The sequence below is a fragment of the Abramis brama genome (assembly GCF_963993115.1).
Source record: "Abramis brama genome assembly, chromosome: 14".
Classification (NCBI taxonomy): domain Eukaryota; kingdom Metazoa; phylum Chordata; class Actinopteri; order Cypriniformes; family Leuciscidae; genus Abramis; species Abramis brama.
This window is the reverse complement of record NC_139976.1, coordinates 10,828,899-10,854,612: the sequence shown is the minus strand read 5'-3', so window position 1 is coordinate 10,854,612 and position 25,714 is coordinate 10,828,899. Positions and strand designations below refer to the sequence as shown.

Sequence of the window (25,714 nt, the reverse complement as noted above, 5' to 3'; positions counted from 1 at the left end):
ATTGGTTTCCTATGAACAATGATAACATCAGGACCAGTTGTCAGCTGCTTGATTTATACTCGGTCAGTCGAGACACTCTCTGGCTCAGTTCTCACTGATTGATGGATACAGAAGAGACACAGGAGACTTTAAAGTGACACTATATTGCTTTTAATGTCAGAATTTTGTGCCAAAAAAAAAAAAAGGAGTCCAGGTTTTTCTCAGGATAAGTTGTACTTTCAACTGACACAAAATGCTCTGGATTATAGTTTCGGTGTATATGCAGAATGAGGTTGACTCACACTAGTCTGGGACACAGAAATCCATGTTGCCCACACATAGAGGTAACACTCGAGTTTAAGGAGGGTTATGTAAAGATCTCTATAATGTTTATGTAAGCTTTATATGACACTTGACTTTATTCTGCTAAAGGATTGAGTCCTTAATCGTTTAGCTTAACAAATTCAGTTGCAAAAAAAACAAATTCACTTAACAAAAATCACAGCTGCAGTTTGATAAACTAAAGTTTTAGCAAATTGTGTTGATTGTCAACTAGTGCCCAATTAGTGGGTGGCTTTAATTTGAAGTTACTTAAAGGGATAATTCACCTAAAAATGATTCTGTCATATGTCATCATTTACTAACTCTCATGTCATTCCAAACCTGATTGTTTGGTTTCCAATTATCTTTTAATATCATTCATGTGCAGCAAAGGAAAGAAATGCAAACAGGTTTGGAACAACATGAGGGTGAGGAAATTATGAGAAATTTTTGGTTTGACTATTCATTTAAAGTACTCAAGCATTCAAGCTAAACATTTGATTCGTATTACATTCATTGCAATTGAACATCATTTGTTTATAAAATCTCACAACCAGTTCTGATTCTTCACTCTCCAAGTTCCTGGAGCATGATTTTGGCTCTGTCTAGTAGTATCCACTTCCCACTTTTTCTGTTCATTGCAGTAGCTGTTTCAAAACTAATCACCATCCTACATATGGTATGCTCTTGGCCTGAGGAATCGGCGAATGTTATCATGGATTTGACTGGCAGTAAACTGAGTATTTTTTTTAGATTTTGAACAAAATGCTAATAGAACCCAAGCCTCCAAGCCCATGCCCCAGATGAGATGTGTGTCTCAGAGCTGTTGTCGTGGCCTTTGTTTTGCCTGCCATGCAAATGGAACACTTACCCTTGAGCTGCGGAGAGGAGCTGCACACAAAAGCCTGCTGAGAAGAGAACGTTTGCTCTTTCACGCCGTCGTGACTTGGTTTACTGTCTTCTGATTGGCTGTGTGCTCGCCCATCTCACAGCCCCCCTTCAGTAGGTTTCTTCTTGTCTTTCCACGAGTCAAGAACTATCTGGAAGCAGCTGTAATGCGAGAAGACTAGATCAGGTTGGAGATGACATGAGTTTAGAAGTGGTTGTGTGATAACTACAACTTCACGTGAAATACCATTATTGCTCATCAAGATGTTTCTGCTTCAAGCAATAGAAACAGAGAAAAAAGGTGTCTTTTTCATCTCCTTTTGATATCCTCCATCTATATCACTTGTTCTACCTGTTTTCACACCCTCCTTTTGTATCTTTAGTCATCCTACACCTGTGCTTATATACTATTACTAGCTGTCCTGGTTTCCTCATTGTTTCTTTCTAGTATTACTTTTATCTTCCCCTTGACTTTAGAAATAAAATAAGCCTTTTTTAATGCAGCCACTACATGTTGACAGAGTTATTTGTCTTGCTTTTGTAAATTTGTTTCTTTTTCCCAATGCTGCCAAACATGAGAAATTGGGTTTATAAAGCATAATGTTGCAAGGAGGAATTCCTGTAAGCCACAGGATGCAATAGCACTGCACAAAAGTAGTAAACATTCAAGAAATACTAATTAATTCATTTATTTACTTCTTATCAGAGATCGCCATGGGCTGTGTTGGTCCACAATGATGCTGTATTGTTTTTTCCTAATACCCTTTCAAGGATTTTTACTGATAGGAACCGATGACATGGACGTCTCGCTGTACCATTAGTGTCAGTTCTTATTAAGCTTGTGTCCCCTGATTGCTCGCATGCAAGACGATGAGAGCTTTGCTTTTAAGCTGCAGCTATGGAAACATGTAGCTTTGTTCTTCCCTCATGGAAAATTGTCTGTAAAATTTTTGCCATTACATTTGAACTGTTTAGACCCTGGCACTCTATATCTATATCTATATCTATATATGGCGCTCTATGTGTATAAAGCAGAGTATATTAAGACTGAAATAGTGTTTTCTTGTAAAACATACTCCAATAATCTTTGTTTTATTTACAGCTTCCGGAAATTATCTACAGTCTATGATACTGTTTTATACCAATAATGATTTGTTGTATAATTGAGTCATTTATAAAACAAAAAAGTAAACAAAAATATGTATAGTTTCAAAGAAAGATTGACGTGAAAAAAAAAGAGCACATATATTTACAAAAAGAGTACATATATTTACATCAATGTTCAAATTTGGTTATTCATTTGTTTATTTATTCATATACTACACATATGTGGCATTTGATGTTTCGGGAATAGTGAATGAGTGAGAAATTTCAGACACAGCATTTCATTCATATTTCAATTTGTTTCTTATCTAAAAATGAGCATGAAATATTAACGTTATTCATCATTCAACGTAACTTTTTTTTGTTTCTGATTAGCACAACCTAATAAAAGAATCAGTTGTTTTTGAGAGACAGGTTGAGGAACCCAGTAAATTGTAGCATCCGTGGCCGCACGTTTTATGTTAGATAATGATCAATTGAAGCTGACTTTCATGTTGGCATATGTGTTATTCTATAATTGCCGGTACATTTGATGTCCAGAGTCATTATTTTTTTCTGCTTTTTTCAAATGGTTATATTTTTTTAAATGATTTTAATAATTTGTTACTCATTGTCATGGATCACAAGATGTTACAGACAATAATACAATTTTCTGTAAAAAGTGTCTGAAAATCATTAGTCACTGTATTATTTTAGCACTAAATAGTCATAAAAATGTGTGTCCATAAATTTTGCGTCAATTCTGTTACCGTACTATACTTTGCCTTTAAATTGGTGGAATAATCTCCCACAACTATAAGATACAGGAAATGATGCCACTTTCCCTCACTGATAACATTTGAAGCACTGAAAGGTTTATGTGGTTTCTCTGAGAAAATATTTTAATCCAAAAAGTTCCTTACACCAATAATTATTTTGTAAATCGTCTAAATTGTTACCACAATATCAAAAGGAAAACATAATTTATCACTGATCACACAGTGGGTTGTTTAAAAGTCTTTTATTCATGATTTCATTAGTGTTCTTAGCATTTATTAGCCTGACGTCGTCATACTCAAATTCTAGTCAGAATGTGAGTCTGATACTGCTCCATTGAGCTTTGATTATGGGGCGTGTTTCAACCGAACCAGGAAAGAAAATGCCTCTGCACTCAATTGGATAGACCTACAACCAATCAGAGCAACGGAGTAAGTGACGTATGTTTTTCATTCATGTTTCCGATCGACAAATGCCTTGATCGCGGTTCTCTGTCCCTCTTTTAAAATGAATGCGCTGTCGATATCTTCTATAACAGACGCGATGGCGGAATCTAAACATGATGTTTTATAAACAAAGTTCGGGAGGAGCACGTTCAAATAATCAATCCAATCAACTTGTCATCAAACAATTACCGTCTACGGTCTACACTATCAGCATGAGAGGAAGAAGCATAGGTTTATTCACTATGTCAACTCACCTAACATTCCTTGACAGTTTTCAGCATCCCCCCACTCACTCTCGGCTTGTTCTTCCACAGCCTGGAATACGGGGGGAGTACTTTGGGTTCGGGCCGAATACCGATCCCGGAGCCTCTCCTCGGACAGCACGCCAAATATGCATTTATTCTATCTGACTTATTTGTAAGTGTGAACTCGTGAAATAACAATTCTCCAGCGGCAGTCAACCCAAGCGCTCGTTGGTGACGTGGATGATTACGTTACGTTGCTCATCTGTCCATCATCGTATAAAGCCCGCCCTGACAATTTGATTGGTCCGAACAATTTTTGTTCGGGCATAATAGCTTATTAGCTCCTCAACGGATCGAGTCCAGACCGAACTTCCCGACCTAAAAATTTTGAGGGCGGGGCTAAGTTTGGCTGGCATCCAGGCTAAGCATTTATGCTAGCAAGTTGAGTTTTTGGCTAAAAAGTTTAAAATCGTCAATTATTTTACTGTCAAACTCTGTTACCAAGGTAGAATAATAATGTTGACTGTATGTATATGTAATAGAATTGACAGTAACAGAGCTGACAAACAATACTACTGTATAAAGATATCCAAAGGTTTTTCGTTAAAAGCAAAAAAAGGAAGTAATTTGTGTTTGGCAAGCACTGAATTATTAAAATTTTATATATTTTCAATAAGATACTGGAAAGAATTTCTGTTAGTTCTGTTTTCTTTAACTTTATGAAATGCAAAATGTATCTCCAGTTATAGAATCACTCATATATTCTTTGAGGTCTCTTTCTCTTCGTAGAATTAACACAGGACTGCATTTGTGTGGTTACACTGTTTTGTCTGTCACTTAGCTTTCAGTCCATGTGGTCATGAATCATCCCCTCTTCTTTCCTCAAACTTGTCTTGATCTCCAGCTGGAATGGTTGGGTAACAACATCCCGCAACAATTGGATTCGTCACCAGCGTACTTCTACAACTATGGCCATTAGCACTTCTGTGTTCAGTAACCATTTTGCATGAGAAACAAATGGTCTGAGCTATTCTCTGAGAAATTAAAGCATTCACTAATATGCAAGTAGGTGGAGAGATAATAAGCCATATTAGTATAATATTCCTTTTTCCCAAGGGGCCTATTTCACACCATGTCACGACTGTAGACGTAGACTAGAATTACAATGAATCTGAGCCAATCCTCTCACAGTAAAACTTGTTTTTTTGTGTGTTTTTTTGTAGTTTAATTCAAATTTCATCTTTAAAAGGTAATATTACTTCTAAAACACTTTGAAAAAACCTCCGCCAGTTAATGGAACTGTAATTTTCCATTGGCCGTAGGAGACAATAAAAATCAGGACATGCTTTTGTGCACTAGGGCACTAAACACACAGTCAAGCATTCCAGCTATTAAGTCAGTATTAATGGATTAAAAGCATTACATGCAGTGATTGAGCACTCATTCTCAATATTGCTTTAAAACCTAAGGGTCTTTACAAATACATAGACAAACAATTTTATTCCCCGTTCTGATCATTATTATAACAACATCGACAACAAGGGGAAACTAGGACATCTTCTAGTTTGAATATGCTCCAGTTAAGTTGAGCATTATGTATTTTTCCCTTTGGGCGCATCTTATATTAAAGACTTTGACTAGCCACAAATAAGTTTTAATCAGATTTGTGATTCATGTTTATTGGCTCTGTTCCAAAACCTATTGAACTGCCTCATTGCTGCCTACATAGGAACTTAAGGAACCTCATAAGTGGCTGATTTGGAACATTCTACCTGTTAGTGTTTTTAGTAAATATATGCTATAATATGCTATACAAGAGGTAAATAAAATGCACTTAACACTTAACAATAAGGTTTCATTAGTTAACTACTTTATTTAACATAACCTGAACAGTACTTCTACAGCATTTATTAATCTTAATGTTAATTTCATTATTAAAATCAAATGTTGTATTTGTTAACATTATTTAATGCACTGACATGAACAAACAATTAACGGCTAGATTTTAACATTAACAAAGATTAATAAATACTGTAACAAATGTATTGCTCGTTGTTAGTTCATGCTACTTGTAAAGAACACAACCCTAATAATAAATCTCTAAGCTAAATGCCGTTACCGTCATGTTTCAACCATTTTCAATTCACATTTTTATTGATGCTTTTTCCGAAATTAAGAGTGAAAGTGTATTTATAACTCTTAATAGTTATATAACTGTCTGTTATAATTATATTGTTAATAACTGTAATATTAAGGCAAGGCAAGTTTATTTATATAGCACATTTCATACACTATGGCAATTCAAAATGCTTTACAGAAAGGAATTAAAATAATCACAAAATAAAAGCAAGGAAAATTAAAACAGTTATAAAAGAAATTAAAAGAGATATATGGTACAGTTATAAAATGAATTAAGAGTAAAAAGACGATACATCGATAAACTTCTCGTCTGGAAAAATACCGGTGTAAACTCCCAGTTTTTCTCTGAGATTTTCCCATGGTGATTACACTGTGTCTGTGGTGTTCTTTCGGCCGCGCCTAAGAAATCTATTGGACGTCTCCGATGGACCCGATTTTTCCCTAAAATCGGACAGGAGGAGCTCTAGGACCGACTCACAGGCTAACCTCGGGTTCACTGCCTCATCAGTCCGCACCCTAAAAACCCATTTGTTCGGAAGCTCTAGGAATGGAATCAATCCAGTCCGCACCCCACATAACCTCGAGTTTAATCACGTCAAACTCACCACTCCAACACAGACCCAGGCCATCAGCATGGTTTCATTTCTCTGTGCCCTTTGAGTTCAGTTTAGAATAAAAAGGAGGATGCAAAATAAAATACAGTGTAATCAGTCGGACGTACATTGGGACAGCACTCATTCAGTAAATGCACAGGTAAACAGATGTGTTTGGAGTCTGGATTTGAATGTGACTACTGTAGGAGCACATCTGATCTCAGCTGGAAGCTGGTTCCAGCTACCGTTTGCATAGTAGCTAAAAGCAGACTGAACCCTTTGTATTTCTAGCTGATGTGATGCTAATGATCTGAGTGATGTGTTTTTAGTGAGCATATCTGCAATGTATTGAGGTCCTAGGCCATTGGGTGATTTATATACCAGTGAGAATACTTTAGAATCAATCCTAAATGTATCTGGGAGCCAATGTAAAGACCTGAATTATAGTTTAATTATAATTTCATTATATTAAATATAATATACATCATTTATATTTGTAACTGATTAATGTTTTTCATTTTTTTATATTTCTATGATTATTTCAAGATTTTATAAATGCAGTCTAGGTAGTCGGCTCGGTTTGGATGTGGGGGTCTATGACCTGTGGATCCATCTTTCTTTTCTTTTTTTTAAGAATCTGATGAAAAACTCTGTGGTGGCTAGTTGAGCTCAATAACAAATGCACTGAGAGGCAGAAACATAATCTTAATAATTACGCTGCCTACCTTTTGGAACAGCCCTCCTGTGCTGTTTAAAAAAAAATACTGTTGTGTTGAGGGATTAGATGCCTGTTTCTGCTGATAAGAGGGAGAATGAAACAACTGGAGTGATTATGAGAAAAGAACAACAGGTCTTTCTACCCTCCCTCCCCCCCCATCCCCATCGCTTGCACAGTGTGCTTTGGGCATGCTCAGTGGAATCTCGCTTTAAACGCCCGTGTGCTTTTGTTGTCTGTGTCGCTCATCCTAGCGCCTGCAGAATGCCCCTCTCTCCACCTCCCTTTCTCTCTTTCTCCCTCCCCCCCTCCATCTCCTCTCCTCTTTCCTCTCACCGCACATTAGCCTGCCAACACCGCGGCGAGATGCGCGTGAAGAGGAGAGCTCCGGTGAACACCTGGTACTCCGGGCAACTCCAGAGCAGGGGTGTCTGTTTTGATCTTTTCCCTCTTCCCGTGCCCTGAAACCGACTCTTTCCCACATCTCACTGGACTTTCTCTCATCAGATCTGAGAGTAGGATCTCCCGGCTTGCTCAGAGACTCAACCAGAGGCAGAGCGATGCTGCGTTGATTAAGGATTTCAGACCCCTCTTTCTCCTCTCAGGCTCTCCGGGGAGCTCCCAGAGTCTGGACAGGTGAGTTCAGCATCTCTTTCGCTCTCGCTGTACTCTCGTCCGTCTGCAGTCACTCACTCCAAGTGTACTCACAGTATGATTCCCCTCTCCAGTGTTGCTAATATTATCCATCACCCCCCTGCTGTTTCCCACAGGTGTTCCTCAGTCATAGTGGCAGCTGCCTTTTCCCTTTTTTTTAATGGCTTAATTGGATTCAAGGCTCAACCTTAGAGCACCGCTCCGATTCGACCACTCACTTTGCTCGCTCAATTACTCACTGGTGTCAGAGGCTTCACTCTAGCACTGCAGAGTGCATTATTATTAGTGCTATGAGTGGGTGTTTGCACGCTCAAAACTGTGCACAAGGAAGAAAAAAAAACAGGACAATGCCTTAATGTCATGTCTGACAGGATTATAGACCGCTGGGATGAGAAATACCACATAGATCCCCAACGGTTCCACAGCTTTTAAGGAGAATGTCAGTTAGGGACAATTTTGATGTTTGCTTTTTTGGAAGAATGAAGGTGTTGAAAGGGAAGAGTTCTCATATTTGTTTTCACATATCAAGAAAATTTTTGTGCACTCATGCCCTTAGCATGTTCAGACAGTGTGCACTCGTGCCAGATGCTTTGACAAATGGAACAGATCTTTTTTCAGGCATTTATATGAATTGTTTTTGCACGTCATGGAGAGATTGATGAGTGATAAAGGTGCTACTCGTCTGTGATTACATAACCTGCAGTTAACTCAGATCAAAAATTCTTCAGAACAGTCTAAATATTCTTTCACAAATATTTGTGTCCTTTTTTGATGCATCAAAACAACTATTACCTATGCTGTGCTTTTTTAAGGTGTGTTTTTTTTTTTAATTAGGAAACTACTATTAATTCATTGTCTGGGTTTACTGTTATTCTTGGCTCAGAATTAATTGATTTCCTGCAGATTTCCATTGTGCTATAAGAACATTGAGGATATCCTTGACAACTAGACCATGTTGATGTGGAGTGAGAGACAGTCTGGCTATCATTTTTAATAAAATTGTCTGCAACGGTTTAAGCGATATCAGTTTTGACGTTGACTGTTAATGGCTTGAAATTAATCTGTCAGATTTCTTTTTTTTTTTTTTATAAATTCTTTTGAAGGAATGCAATTTGTGCCTGTGAAGTCTCTTATGCTCACCAAAACTGCATTTATTTAATCAAAACTACTGTAAAAATGGTCATGTTGTGAAATATTATTACAATTCAGTTTCACACGATCCTTCAAAAATCATTCTAATATGCTGATTTGCTGCTCAAAAAACATTTATTATGTTTGTCAATGTTGAAAACAGTTTTGCTGATTAATATTTTTGTAGAAACTGTGATACATTTTTTGGAAATCTTTGATTAATAGAAAGTTCAAAAGAACAGCATTTGAAATTATTTTGTAACATTATCAATGTCTGCCACTTTTAATCAATTTAATGCATCCTTTCTGAATGAAAAATAATCTTTTTTTTTTTTTTTTAAACACATACAGAGTCTGACCACAAACTTTTGAACGAGTGCAGATATCAGAAAGGTTCATTTAGATTTTACATATTTGCCTTTTTCTTTTACCTGTGCATCAGTATGCAGTTATTTTGCAGGTAGCTTTTGCCTGAGCTGAAGCATTAATGACTATCCAGTGGCCATCTGTCCCTGAGGCACTACTGACTCAGATATTAGTCATAAATGACATACCGAAACACATGCTAAGAATTTATTTCGAGTGCAGACTCTTAACAACACTGATGCAACAGGCATCACACCTAAAAGTGTTTTGTCTGTTCTCTTTCCCTTCTCGACTCCACAGGAACTTCTCCATTACTATGACACAACAGATGCAGAACCTGCAGCTGACGCAGAATAAGAAGGGGGCGGGTCCCGCCTCCCCCAGCGCTGCCAAGCGTCTCTACCGCAACCTCTCGGAGAAGTTCAAAGGAAGCCACTCCTCCTTCGAAGATGCCTACTTTTTTGGCCGATCCGACCGTATCCGCAAAGTATCTGTGAGTAAATTTTTTTTTTGTAAAAAGCTAACATTAGCCAACATTTACATTTATATAATGTAGAATAAATTGATGTTAACATTCACTTGACCTTACACAAGACATGTTTTGAGCTGGAATGATATTTCGGGTGCTCGTGAGACCGTCAGCGCCGTGCCATGCTCTCAGAACTTCCACAAATGTCACTGATTATATACAGCTAGATCTAGCAATCATCTTGTTAACTTAAGTGCCCGATTACATCCCTCACCCTTGCTGCCTCTGTATGTTTTCACTCATGGATCAAACTCACAACTGAAGAGGAGAAGCTCTTATTATTATAATGTGTTGTTTTTGCCTAATATTTGCTTAAACAATCCCCATTTAATTTTTGACCTCTACTGCATTCTTTAAGGAACTAGAAATTTCTGTGTCCACCCTCTGGTGGATACCTGGTAACAGATCTGTGCTGGTAATGGAAAGGTTGTAGGTCAAACCCATGAGCAGTTAAACTTGTTTTATGTTGTCTGTGCTGATTGTAGTGTGCTGTTTTTTGTGTGTGTGTGTGTGTGTGTGTTTTCTCCAATCCCAGTTAACAGTAGTATGCAGAAACATAGCTTGATTTTCCTGAAAACCATAAACACGGCTATGTAGTGCATTGAAAAAAAAAATTTGTTCGAGTATCCTAATCAGACAGACGGAGAGAATTTGAAATCTATCTAGATCGCCAGCAATATGCTGATTTGGTGCTCAAGAAACATTTCATATTATTATTATTAATAATGTTGAAAACAGCTGTGCTGCTTAATATTTTGTCGAAACCATGATACAGTTTTTCATGATTCTTTGACGAATAGAAAGTTAAAAAGAACAACATTTATTTGAAATGGAATTTTTTTTGTAACAAGGTAAAAGTATTTGCTGTCACTTTCTCCTCATAGAACGTTCAGAGCAGTGAGGCTCTGTTTGAGGCTGTTGAACAGCAGGACCTGGATGCTGTGCAGATCCTGCTGTTTCAGTACACAGCTGATGAACTGGACCTCAACACCCCTAACAGTGAAGGCCTTACACCTCTGGACATCTCCATCATGACCAACAACGTTCCCATAGCCAAGCTGTTGCTCAAAGCTGGAGGGAAGGAGAGCCCTCACTGTGAGTATGCATATTAACCAATGACAAGCTTTAAACAGCCAATTCCCTCGGTGTGTCTAAATAGCTTCTTGTGTCTGAAGTGTTTCCTTATTAAGGAGGCATTAAACGATTCTTCAAGTTTCAAGTTGGATTGGAGTAAATCTGTTAATTAATCTAGTCCTTCACAAAAATGTGACATGGTAAATGCCAAAATGCCAAAGTTAGTGCAGGTATTGTCCTCACCACACATTTTGATGAAAGCAAAACATCTGAATATGCTAGCACTTCATTAGTATAATATTTTATGTAGAATTTATTATTTATATTTATATAACTTATTATTCTTGAGGTTCTGTCCCAACATTATATGTCAACATATGTAAATATAAAACGACACTGATGACGAAAATGTTTTGTATTTGCATTTTGGTCTCTAATTAATTGTATTTTTTGTAAGAAATCTTCTACTATTTACTATTATGTGTGCAAGCTCCTCCTCTTTTTTAACTTTGAACATTTGAACTTTGAACACATACAGTATATATAATGTGTTTGTATACTGTATATATGCTATATTAGTTGTAACGATTATGCTTTGTATTGCCTGTCTGTCTACTTTCTAGTTTGTTCCCTTGTTAGCCTTATTCAGTTCACCTGTTGTCCAATTAACTAACTTATTACTTCTCTTTGTTTGGTCCATGCTTATAAGCCCTCAGTTCTCCTTTAGTCTCTTTAGTTCTCGTTTGTATTATTGTGGTTTTCTTGTCTCCTGGAATTATTCTTCGTCTTGAGAGTTTTTATATACCACGTTACGTAACAGAATGGACTGAACCTGATCAGCATGGATTCACCTGCTGTGCTGCTGCTTTGCTTGGAGCCTTAAGGCCACACATGTGGATTCCAGACTGCTTCCTGTGCGCTTTTTATTTGACCAGTTTGAACTAGCGCACAAAGGCTCGCCTGCCCGGTGTGGGTCCTCGAGGATCATTTGCCAAGTTCGTCGAGTGGGTGGTGAACTGCGGTTCAGCTTACACCATTGGCCCCGCTGAGGATGACAACGTTACCAGCCCCACTCCGAACACATAGCCAGAGACCAGCCATCCACCAGCAGCGAGCGACTGCACGGAGACGTTAGTGCTCACCGCAGACTGTGGGGACCGGCCTGCCGCACTGTACGAGCCCGAACCAGAGATGAGGTCGGAAGGGGTCATTGCCCCGGAGCCGTACCACAAACAGTGTCTGACCAGGTCCGTGAACCGGCAACATCGTGCATAGCAGAGGGAGTATTAGTGGAGATTGATGGCTTGGAGGGAAGCCCCGCCCACAATCCCACCGCAGTGGATGCTATGGTTAGAATCTCTGGTGGTTGTTTGAAGGAATTAATGGACAATTTTGAGGAGGATTTAATGTACTGGTATGGGGAGGTAAAACCTAATGTCCCTGTATCTCCTGTATCTGCAACGTGCCCTATATCTCCAGCGCCCCCTGTTTATTCTGAATGCCCGCCAAACCTCCCTCTCCCACCTCCTTAAACAGCCAGTTCCTCTGTCCCACCTCTGCTGGTATCCTTCAGCCCCTCTGCATCTTCTTCAACATCTTGTGTTGTTCTGCTTTAGTGCTTCAGGCTACTAGCTCCACCCGGCCCAGAGGATCCCCAGGCTCCACCTCCAGCCTCTGTGCCCACCGCTCCACCGCGGCCTGTCGACACATTGGCTCAACCTCAGCCCTTCCCTCTCTTGGCTCCACCGGAAACCATCGGCCATGCGGCTCCACCAGGCTCCCTTGTCCCTCCGGCCACGCCTTGGTCAGACATTGCCCTGGCTGCACCTTCTGCTCCATCTGGCTGCGCCTTCCCCCTGGCTCTGCCTCTGTCCTCTGGTTCACCGGTTGTACCTTGGGCGCTCGTCGCCGCGTTTCCACCTCCAGTGCAACCGGCTTTGTGTGGGCTCTTCGGCTTATCGTCTTCACCTGGGTCTCCATCGGTGGCTGCATCTCCGTCAGCCATCCCCAGGATGCATTCCATCAAGTCATCTCCACCATGGCTCCTCCTGCCTTCGACTCGTCTTGGCTGGTCCCTGGCTAAACATCTGGCTCATCCTGCTCCTGGCTTCCCCATGGCTCCTCACACCATCCACTCCTCCTTGGACTAAGTTGTTTATCCTGGACTCTTTTTGTTTTTCTTCAGTTCTTCACCCTCCTCCAGAGCCCCTGCCCTCCCTCCTCAGTTGGACTGTGTTGTATGGCGCGAGGACACGCCTTTTCAAGAGGGGGCGTACTGTAATGAGTATGCTTTGTTTTTGTCTTGTCCTTTGACCTAGTTTCTAGTTTGTTTCCTTGTTAGCCTTATTCAATTCACCTGTTGTCCAGTTAAAACTCATTAGTTCACTTCTTTTGGTCCAAGCTTATAAGCCCTTAGTCTCTGTCCTTTCTCGTTTGTAGTAGTGTGGTTTTCTCCTGCGTTTATCCTGTTTCCTGGGAATTTTTGTTTAAAGTCAGTCTCCTGGAACTATTCCTCATCGTGAGAGTTTCCATATACCACGTTACGTAACATTAATAATGTACAATTCAGTCAATATCATTTTATACTACAGGGCTGTTGAATGCTTGAATCTGATTGGTTGATGAACGTTCTAAGGTGTACAATTATTTTCAGGGAAATGGACAGCTAAAGTACTTCCAGGCAGGTCTTGACCGCATTACATGTCCATATCACTTCGCCAAATGATTTCAGTTATTTCAAAGGTCCTTAAAGCCTACAACAGCAAAAGAATCAAAACCCACTAAGACACTGACCAAGCAAATAAATAGTCAACAATAGGATAAAAACAACAAATTATTTCCATGTTTTTTGCCACAAAATTACGATTTGTTGTATGCGGAAATCTCTCTCTCTCTCTCTCTCTCTCTCTCTCTCTCTCTCTCTCTCTCTCTCTCTCTCTCTCTCTCTCTCTCAGCGCTGTGTTGTCAGCGCTGCTCTGACCATTTAATCAGAAAAATAGTTTAGCAACTTAATAGCTACATGATATTTCTCACTGGTAATAATGGCTTTGTTCTTGAAGCAGATAAACTTAGTTTTGCTATTAGTAGAGAAGCTACTGTCGAACACTGTTGAGAGACGCACACTAACTCAGGTAATTCACACATGCTTAATCTCTCTCTCTCTCTCTCTTGAGTTGTGATAACCGTAGTATAAGCGGAATAATTGACTTTGTTGAATTATTATTTTCTAATAATTTAACGGCCCGTCATCACTTATTCCTTACATATATTTTTGGTTTAGTATTTATGTGACAAAATGTTTATGTTGAACTTTTTTTTTTTTTTTTAACACCATTTCACAGAAACATTTATTTCACATATTGATTTTACAGTTGTAGCAGTAACTGTAATTGTGGTATTTTGGCTGAAACTATGGTTGCTATTGACATTTTGCTGCTACTTTTGACTTGAGTTACTTATATGTGCTTTGCTTATCATCACATCTTCATCCCTAAGGAATAAAAGTGCGTTCTATGTGGTTACTTCACCATCAAAAGGTTTTTCTTGCGTCACTCCCTTCTGTTTAGCTGTGGCAACCAAAAGCAGATGCTCTGTAATTGGACAAGCTGTTTAGAATGAAGCTGACGATAAACAGACAGCCAGTGTGAGTGTTTGACACTTTGCTTTAGGGGCTCAAGTAATAATCGCCTTTAGGTACAAATACTAGAATAAACTTTTCCATGAAAGCTGCCATAAGCACTCATAATTCTGCTTTAAACATCTAATGACATCGGTCGTAACCACTAATGAGTTAAAATATTATGTTCGTTGTGTAATATTTTGGAAATAACATTGTGGAGTGTCACATACTGTATAACGAAATGATCATTGACGTCATTCAGGCAATTTGCATTTTTTTAAGCATACCAAACTATTTTTTGGGACAAGCTGAGTGTGGTTATCAGGTTTTAATGCAATATCTGCACCCATTGCCCTTGGATTAATCAATAGCATATTCAGTCCCTGAGTCTTTGGCAACAGTAGAACAGGTGTTTCTTACCTTGAACACCATGAAGAAAAAAAGTCCCTCCAGTCCAGAGCACTCAGACAACATTCGGCTTTTTCATGATTGCACCGAGACCAAACAGGGAGCACTGTACTGCAGTCGGAGCGGGGCCGGGGTGGGGTAGACAGCACACGGCATCCCTCAGAAAAATCTTAACAAGGTTTGTCATTTAATAGTTTAACTTTTCCAATGATGCATGTAACGGGGGGCAATTATACTAAGTGATTTATTGTACCCAGGCTGCAGTTAAATTTCAAAACATTTCATCGTGGCACAATCCAATCCTTGTAAACAAACAGAAAATAAACATTGCCGTATTTTCCCCTCCTGGGCTTTAGGCATTATATTTATGTCAGGCCAGAAGTGCCAAGTAAATCAATCAGCCAGACGCCTGACAGTTTGGAGGTCCGAACGAAGGCTTAAGTTAAAGCATGTTTATGGGCAGGGCTGGGGCCCGTAATGCCTAAATTTAGGGCCGTCCCAGAGCCCCGACAATGCCAACTGTGTGTGACAGCGCAATATCGGCCGACTCGCCCATTAATTTATAGTCTGTTCAATTAACCACACATAGTAGCCAGATGTCAATCTTCAGAGCGCAGGAAATTGCACCTCAAGACTGCTAATATGGCTACCTTTTCCACTGCGCCGTGGACCCCCGTGTAAGAGCGGCTAGGTTAGGCCCCCTTTTTTCCGAGTTGACAACACACACTTTATCATCTCCCCCGGAGAGCTCCCGTCTCCAGAGGCTCGGGCTGGGCCAGTGAAAGAGGGTTTCTTCAGCCATGTATTTATTTGTTTATTTTGCTGTCATGGTCTATGACTAAGGCTCTGAAAGAAAATGCAGCTGTATTCACGGCCTACGAGTAGGACTGGTCAGGCAGTATTCATTTTACCATGACAAATCTATACGGCCAAACACAGTCCTGTGTGTTCCAGACGACCGTCGAGTACATACATCCACACCTCTCCCCTCCACCACACACGGCTGACTTCATCTGCCGCTATGCTGACACAAGCAGTGTGAGCTTGGAGATTTAATGGTAGTGTAATGGGCTTCCTGTCATTTCAATCATGACTTTTATTTTTGGTTTATGTAAGTTTGAGATACATTTGATCAGTCTGTTACTGCTGTCCTTTTTCACAGTGCAGTTTAGATCGTAAACAGTTTTGAAGATGAATGTATGTGAGGCCTACAAAAGTAGGCAGTTGCGCACTGTAATAGTGTAATAATAACTGATGTAGTCATACTGTATGTGCTTGATCTTGGTTTTTTTTTTTTTCAGTTATAGAGAGCAGTATTACATTTCTTGAATTAAAAATCCCATTCAGTGTCTCCATAGATTTCTTAGCAATAAAATATAAACCCTTCAAGACAAAGCTACCATAAATTCAGAGGTTGTTGAAAGATGATACACTAGCCTTCAAAAATGTAACAAAATATTTATCTTTCAAAGAAATGCTGTTCTTTGAACTTTCTTTTCATCTAAGAATTCTGATAAAAATGTATCACAGTTTCCACAAAAAATGTTTGAGCACAACTATGGAAGTAAAATAATGACAAATGTTTTTTAAACAAAAAAACTTGTTGAATTGCACTAATTGAAAAAAAAAAAAAAATGCATTGCATTAACCGTGCTTGCATTTTAATGCATTGTACTTTTAGGGCTTGCATTTTTTTTATGGGCTGAAATTCAACATGGTTGAATATTTAAGCTGTGAATATTTCAATTCAAATTCACACACATTTTCATTTTTAAAAATTCAGTAATCCATATTCACCTTTCAGATTTCACTTCCAAAATGTTCATTCTGTTTAAAATACAACCTATAATATTCGACAGGAAATTTTCAGTCCATTTTATTTCGCCTTACAAATTTGCTTCCACAAATTCAGTGGTTCAAATTCGACAGCAAATTCTAAAATATTAAATCAAATATTAAAATAAATATGAGCTCATGCGGTAGTCAAAAATAGCAATAATTACACATGATTTGACTGTTTATTTTGTTAAATATCAACAATCTAAAAGGTGTGCATTATGCCTGACACCTACATGAACACTTAACAGTTGGTTTTATGACTCGAAGTCATTCTCTTCAAATGCTATTGAAGTTAGAAACCTGTATACCAATGTCGTATGTAACTTTAGAGATGGTCCCTTAATTAACTTGCAAATATCAAACGTTCAATGTCAAGCCTGCCAGTATTTCACTGGGAAACGCTTAGCGTAAAACTTTGTGCGTTACGTTCATATTCTGAGTCTGCTTGCCTGTAGCATATAGTATAGCCTACATCCCCAATAAGGTGCGAGTTTGGTCTTTTATATCACTGTAGGCTATTAGTCCATTAAGCTACTTTACATCCTGATGGCAGGGGAATCCTTGAGAATGACGTATTAAGGGAACCCCCAGTTCTGAAGCACAGCTCCGCGATATAAAGTTAAGGAAACTAAACAACCGAGAGAAATATGTCTACTACCTCAGATTTAACGTTTGATCTGTACGTCAGCATCGGGGAATAAGCTGCTTACATGTGCTAAACTAACTGTGAAGACTTAAATGTAAACACAGCTTTTATGTCTTTATCAGCTTTTCCATATATAGCTACTATTGGCACTGATAAACATCACACATACTGACCGCTTGCTCCATTTCTGTAAATCCGTTTTTATGAATGAATGACTCTCTCACCTGTTGCTCTGGTCTTCGTCAACAGCCGTTTGCACTTCCTGCTGGTGAGGTCGACTAACAGCTATGGAGATTATTAATCGGTAATCTACTGCTATTCCTGCCGTTCCCAGATGTCAAATGTCGAATTTGCTGTTGAATTTGAACCACTGAATTTGTGTAAGCGAATTTGTAAGGCAAAATAAAATGGACTGAAAATTTCCTGTCGAATATTATAGGTTGTATTTTAAACAGAATGAACATTTTGGAAGTGAAATCTGAGAGGTGAATATTAATTACTGAATTTTTAATAATGAAAATATGTGTGAAATGTTTTGAAATGAAATATTCACAGCTTAAATATTAGGGGTGTAACGATACCCTCATGTCACGATTCGATACATATAACAATACTGAACTCACGATATGATATTATTGCGATACTCCAAGACATATGATAAAAGGTTAACATTGTGTGTATAAATGAATATTCTTGGACTTGGTGCTGGAAACCCAAAGCACAGGACAATAGAGACACCAGAATAAAAATATTCATGATTCTGAAGCTGAAAATACAGAGTTATTTTAGACGAATATGTTTCTCTGTCACTGACTAGATACATTTAAAATAATGTAGGCCAATTTTTTACACAGATATTCCCCTATTGCATTATTATACATTATATTCAACATTATATATAATATTTTAATGTAGTACTACTGACACTAAAACTCTGAAAACTTTAATTTTTTCTCACATAGTAATTTTTATTTTGGGTGAACTATTCACGATACATATTGTCACTATTCACGATACATATTGTTGCATTTTTGTATTGCGATATATTGTGACACGATATATTGTTACACCCCTATTAAATATTCAACCATGTTGAATTTCAGCCCATACAAATGCAAGCCCTAAAAATACAACGCATTAAAATGCAAGCACGGTTAATGCAATGCTTATTTTTTCAATTAGTGCAATTCAACAAGCTTTTTTGTTTCAAAAACATTTGTCATTATTTTACTTCCATACACAACTGCTTTCAGCATTGATAAAAGTAATAAATGTTCATTGAATAAAGGCTTTAAAAATGAATGTAAGTACATAATCTAGTAACTTTTTTCAAAATGTTTGCTTCCAATTGAAGTTTGTAAGGTTGTGATTCGTCTCTGAACTGTTGGGTTTGGTTCAAGGCAACTCTTTTTTGAAGAATATTTTTACTTATGAAAAATTTCTTGAATGTGTCATTCATTTTCATTTCATAACCTAGAGCCTTTTTATTTTCTACACGAAACCAGTTTGAAATAAGACATTGTGACTTTACACCTCAACTTTAAACTGAAATGCAAGGTTATCCACTAGCTAAAAAAAAAAAAATCACACTGATCTGAATAAATGAAGTCTCATTAACAGACCTCTCTGTGTTGTGTTTCAGTTGTCAGTTTGGAAAGCAGAGATGCCCATCTCACAGCGCTGGTGCAGGAAGCCCAAAGGAGAGCCAGCGAACTGTCCACCCAGGTGATGAGAGAGAGTCTCAGCCTGGAGACATCTGACAAGGAAAAACAGCTCAAAGCTTGGGAGTGGAGATGCAAACTCTACAAGCGCATGCGCACAGGATTCGAGCATGCACGTAAGTTTCTTCCAGTGCCTAACATTTAAAAAAAAGGTCATTCATATGATATGCTACAATGAAATACTCATTGAACTGGCCTTTTATTTTCAAACGGTCCTGTCTAATCTATCAGCATCTCAACTGAAAGGTCATCGATTCCCATATCGGCCCAACCTGTTCACTTTATTAGAATGATAAGACTCTGCAAACAAGGCGCTATGATTATTTGGTCCACTGATATTAATCTCAGGTTGATTGTCCTGAAATGACTCTTGAGCTGCAAACACGCACAATAGTGTCCCTCTCACTCTCCTGTCATATTGATTACTTGTTATATCAGGCGAGTTTTGTTGGCTTCTCTTTGTAAACAACCTCAAGTGAAGGCAGCCGTGATAAATCAGCGATGTTTTGCCGCAGACGCTCTTATAGATTGCAGAGAGACTCTCACAGGTATCTATGAAAAGGATTTCAGGAAACACAAGGGCACATTAGCTGTGCTGTGCTTTGAGTTACAAGTACAAAATGAAGGTGCTAACAAGGATATTGAGGCACATAAAACCTGCAAATGGAAGTAAAAAGGACAGTGGTCAGCCAAATGACAGCTATAGAATCATGTCTGTAGGTTTTTTAAATTTGTGTAAACCCTGAATATATACAATATATACAACCCAAGACCTTGAGTGTCTTGTTATCCAGTACAAATATCTAGACATTCTAATAAAGATTAAGATGAATTTAATTGAGAAACAAAATTACGATATTAGGTCAAAATTAATTTTCTTGAAAACAAGTTTTTCTTAGCCCATTAGCAGATACTTTTTCTTGTGATAAGCATAAACTTACTTTATTGTAGGCAAAATTTTTTACAGAAAACAATACTTAATATCTAATGCCATTTTGCTTCTTAAGTAAATATATCTTGATTTATGAATGTTTAGATATCTGTAGTGGAAAACAAGACAAAAATACTGAGTGAATGTGAGGTCACATTATATTTCGACACAATTTTTCATGCAAAAAAGGTGTAGCGATGTATGAACCCCCCCCCCCCCCCCCCCCCCCCCCCTTTAATGTACAGTACAAAGGGTCTATTACAATGGTTTCAAACTCAGCCCCACTGCCCTGCAGAGTTTGCTCAAACCCTAATTAAACACCCTATCCAGCTAATCAATGTCTTCAGGATTACTAAAAGCTTCCAGGCAGGTGAGTTGGAGCTGGTTGGAGGTAAGCTCTGCAGGACAGTTGCCCTCCAGGAACTGAGTCTGAGACCACTGATCTATTATTTGCAAGCAAGATGTCATGTGACCTTTGACCTGGCTCTTTCAGGGCCACCGGAGGCTCCGTTGACGGTGCGTCTGAGTGTGACTGGCAGCACATCTCTCACTGTTAGCTTTCAGGAACCTGCCAGCATGAACTCAGCTGTGGTGACCAAATACAAAGGTCAGTGCAGACTTAATGTGCATTTGTCTGTATTACATACACATACACCTTGAGAAAGGTGTTTTATTTATTTATTTATTTTTAAATGTATTTATTACATTTTGTTATTATCCATAGGAACAACACAAAATACACCACAATTACAAATTTCCCAGACCAAATAATTAGTTAAATTAAATAAATTTAATAAAATTAATTAGTTGGTTACAGTAATTAGTACAGTGTTTTAAAAACACATCAGGGTTTGTTCACAGTCATCATTTAACACCTCACATTACAGTATATACTTGTTAATAAACTGTATAAAATGGTTGAGAAGGGATGTTTTTATTATTTTTATAAGCAATAACACAATAATTTTCAATAGATGATAAAACAGGTGATCAAGTCATATTTAGTTTTTCTGTAACATCATCATGGTCCTATTTGGTTTCTTTATATTGCAGTCATTTATTGATGTTCTCTGCTTTTTAATTCTGTATAATGTGTGATGACGTGCATTGCAGTTGAATGGAGCTGTCTGAAGGACTTCTCTTTATTAGCCGGAGAGCTGATCCTTGAGAATCTGCAGTCCCTAAAATTCACAATTACCGGTCTCACCACGGTAAGCTGAAATCACTGTGCAGCCTGTGAACCAGAGATAGTCACTTTGATTCACGTTCAAGGCTACAAGGAGAAAATGTTTTCTCAGAATATCACAATTTCTAGTCTATCATGCACTTAACAAAAGAAAACTTGCCTAAATATTTTTTTGTTTGTTTTAGTAAATAATGAATACACTATTTATTATACTATATACATGTTTTAAAAGTATTAAGGATAAATTAGAAATGATCTTTTAATATTTTTTATATATTTGTATGTAAGCCTCATTTATACTTTCTTTTAGATACATTTAACAATTATTATTAAAAAAAACACACAATAAAGTATATACATTGTAGTGGCCAAAAGTGATATCCAGCCAAGGAAAATTGACATCTTCACCCTTTTAAGATTTTGTAAGCAAATTGCGTAGTTGTGCTTGGAGTCAGTTGTTTTATTAAAGCAATAAAATATGCTAAATTGTGCGGACATAATTTTTTTACTAGGCTGTCATACAAAGTAATTATGCACAAGCAAAAACAAGAGAGAAATATAAATAACTGATTATGTGTTGTAGTCAGTGTATGCTTTTTCCTGTGAGCTTTTTGTATTTCTATGCACTTTTTTTGAATGCTAAAATAAAAGCTTTAGCTGTAGTTAGCCTTTTTTGCCAAGTCATTTTGTCAATAAATACCTTAAGCAAGTTTAGCGTTTTGTTCTTCCCTCATATTTAAAATATTTTACAAATATAAAACATTTTTCTCATATTTTGATGGTTTAATCAAACGTAGTGTCATTAAAAACAAATATCCGCTCCAGACATAACTTTTTATGGTCTTAAATTGTACTATTCTGTGCCATTTTATAGTATAAATAGTGTTATAGTATAAATAGTAAATAGTGTTTTCATAATGAAATTTCACTTACATAGAATGTGGGACACTTAAAGCAGTCAATGAGCTTTCCTTATGTAATGGAAGGCGAGGGACTATTAGACTTTGATGCTGGATGACAAACTGCTTCTTAAATTCATACTCTATGCAGTGTGTAGTACGTCATTTGTGACACAACTTTAAACTTTGACTATGACTATGCATCCGAGACTTGTGAACATGTCTGCTGTGAATTATGAGTTATGTCCACAGAACTCCATTGGTAGTACAGCTTATTGATATTGTGTAGTAAAACCTGTCCTGGGGAACACTTGATTTTTAATATGTTTTTCTTGTTTGTTACAGGGTAGACAGTACTATGTTCAAGTGTCCGCCTGCAATATGAAGGGCTGGGGTCCGGCACAACTCTCTCAACCTCCCTCTGCTGTTCCTTCCAGTAAGTTCTGCAAAGCAGCCACAGTTGCCAATCAGCACAAACAATTATAATTTACAAACAACCAAACAAAACAAATTATAATACTACTGCTCCAAACAATATTGATAGCATTGCTTTTAATTCACATATCATGTCGTTAAAAGGAGAGAAAATTGTATTGAGTGCATATAGCCAACATCCTTGGAGGAAGGACTGTGCTATTATTTAACCATCACGATTTCCACTTATCCTTCTGCCTTTGATACTCTCTGAATCTGGCCTTGAGTTTCCTCTTTCAAATGAGCGCTGCAAAGAAAAAACATCTTTGTCATCAGGGGTCACTAGTTTTACATCAGTAACAAATCTTTTTCAGTCTGTCCTTTCTATTTTGAACAGCTTCTTTTTTTAATAACCTCTTTAATACAATGCACCCTCTCTCGGTAATGTGTCGTAGTTGTGGATGATTTTAGTCCAATTTAGTTCTAAATACACAGGACTTCTGTAGACTAGCATTATCATATAAGCTTTTTATTGTTTAATTTCTAGAGCATGTCACAATGCTGAAACACAATGTGAAATGCTGAGTTTTGTGTGATATCTCTCAATGTTAGACTGGAAGGATTGCGATGGGAGAGAGAGCAGGAGGAGAGGTCACATCGAGGCTATGGAGAGACTGTTACAGCAGGTTCGAGCCACACACCAGCACTACTGCTGTGGAGGTACACACACACACAAACACCCACAAACACGTTGGGTTTTTATGTTTTATGGGGACATTCCATAGACATAAGGATTTTAATACTGTACAAACTGTATATCCTATCCACTAACCCTACCCCTAAACATTCCCATCACTGAAACGTTCTGCATTTTTAGATTTTCAAACAAAAAAACACTTAGAATGATTTATAAGCTGTTTTCCTCATGGGGACCAAAAAAAAAAAATTCCCACAAGGATTTCGGATACAAAATTATTCGACCCCCAAAAGTCACATTTTGTGCAGATTCTTTTATTCTTTATAACTTTCAATAAATGCTACCTGTAAGTGCTTAGAAGCTTCTGTCACCTCTCTGCTGCAATCTTGGCCCCTTCTTCTCTTGAAAAAGCTTCCAGATCACTGATAATCTTTGTTTTTTTTACATTACCACTGCTTTCTTCAAATTCCACCAAATATTTTCAATGAGATTTAAATCTGAAGACAGACCACTGAAGAACATTCAACAACTGGACCCTTAGCCAAGCTTAAGTAGATTTGGATGTATACTTTGGGATAGCTGTCCTGCAGGAAAGTTCATTGATCATCAAGCTTCAGTCTCTGCAATGAAGGCATCACAGTGTTTGCCAAAATAGCTTGATACTTCATAATGTCCTTCATTCAGTCATGATTTCCACGTCCTGCAACATCAAAGCACCCCCATAACTAGTCTGGACCACCTCCATATTTGACCATGAAGATGGTGTTCTTCTGCTCTTAAGCTTTATCTTTTTTTTGCACCAGACATACTGCTGATCCATGGGTCCAAAAAGTTCCAGTTTGGTCACATCAGTCCATAAAACATTTTTCCAGAACTCCACAGGTCTATTCAAATGAAACCACCACCATAACAAGAATGGACCACCTCCACGTTTGACCATGAAGATGGTGTTCTTCTGCTCATAAGCTTTACCTTTCTTGCACCAGACATACCGCTGATCCATGGGTCCAAAAAGTTTGGTCACATCACATCATTCTTCCAGGACTCCACAGGTCTATCCAAATGAATTTTAGCATATTCAAGTTTGCTTTTTTGTTCTTCTTGGTCAAGAGTGGCATTCGGCAAGATGTTCTTCTTATGCTTTGCATTTAAATGTTTTTTCCTCCTTTCATCACGTCATCTTGCAAATCTTTGACAGTAAATAGAGGGTTTTCTCAGTTGCTCTGATCAAACATTTTATTCCCTTTAATGCTATTGTGCTTTTTCTTCAACACCCTCAAAGGTTTTCTGGTACAACAAATGTTAAACTTATGAATAAGGCTGCCAGCTGTGTCTCTGGGAACTTTTAGTGTTTTGGAAATCTTTTTGTAGTCATAGACTTCCTAATGTCATAAAACAATTTGTTCTCTATAGCTTTGGTGTGAGCTCAGACTGTGTAACAGCACAAGCTAATTCAGTTTTGTTACAGAGCTTCCAAAGGCTTAATTGTGTTTTAACTCCTACCTGCTTTCAGAACAATATAAATGCAGTAGTGAGTCGCCTTCGCCTTGGTACTTTTCATAAATTAACATCCTGCTTACATGACTTATGGCCTTGCATACAACCCACAATTTAATATTAATTAATAATTAACATCTCCAAAATGAATTCAGTTGGATAGTGATAGCTTCAATTGATAGCTTCAATTGTAAGCTATTGTAATCGTCTGCTCTGCATCCAACACGAGCTGCAGAGTCGCACACAGTGCGGCAGGGATCTTGTGATAAGACTGAGGCGAGATAATGACTGACAGGACCATGATCATTTTGCAACAGATTCTAAGCGTCTGATAAATGTCTTATCTTGTAGAATGCGTGCTCAGCACCATTGCTTCCTATACACAAAGTATGCGTGATCGTGATTTCAAAAGCTAAAGTAACACACAAGCTCCCTGATGACTTACTTGAGCACCAAATCAGCACCATATCAGAGGAGCATCTGAAACTGAAGGCTTGAACAATGCGGTCAAATTAGGCTACATACGATAGCCTGTCTCCCAATATCAAACCTATCTTAGGCTGGGCTGTGAAGTTATAACCACCTCTTAGCTCTGGTCTCTGTTTTGATCTCCGTTTGCACTTTGAATATTGAGGGCCCTATCTTGCACCCAGCGCAATTGACTTTGTACACCGACGCATGTATCATTCCTATTTTGCACCCGCGCAAAGCGCGCTTTTCCCTCCACAGAAGCACGTCGCTAAACTAGGGAATGAACTTGCGCTCCCTGGGCGGTTCAGCGCAAAAAAGGAGGCGTGTTCCAGCGCAAACGTTCCTTCATGCTATTTTGCAGGTTTAGAAAACAATTGCGCTACTAACCAGGAAAAAATAGTTTAAAGTCAGTGGCGCGTTGCGCATGTTATTCATATGCTATTTTA

At 38.1% G+C, this 25,714-nt stretch overlaps 1 protein-coding gene across 2 annotated transcripts in view; it reads left to right on the top strand.

Annotated features, from left to right (window-relative positions):
* Positions 1-25,714, top strand: part of ankfn1a (ankyrin repeat and fibronectin type III domain containing 1a) — an 83,809-nt gene that overhangs the window by 34,818 nt on the left and 23,277 nt on the right. For both annotated transcript variants that reach the window (XM_084135542.1, XM_084135541.1), the window contains 8 exons: positions 7,694-7,822; positions 9,638-9,830; positions 10,751-10,961; positions 19,095-19,289; positions 20,598-20,711; positions 21,218-21,315; positions 22,535-22,625; positions 23,216-23,323. In XM_084135542.1, coding sequence (XP_083991668.1) covers positions 7,694-7,822; positions 9,638-9,830; positions 10,751-10,961; positions 19,095-19,289; positions 20,598-20,711; positions 21,218-21,315; positions 22,535-22,625; positions 23,216-23,323 — 1,139 coding nt within the window. The remainder of the gene's footprint in view (positions 1-7,693; positions 7,823-9,637; positions 9,831-10,750; positions 10,962-19,094; positions 19,290-20,597; positions 20,712-21,217; positions 21,316-22,534; positions 22,626-23,215; positions 23,324-25,714) is intronic.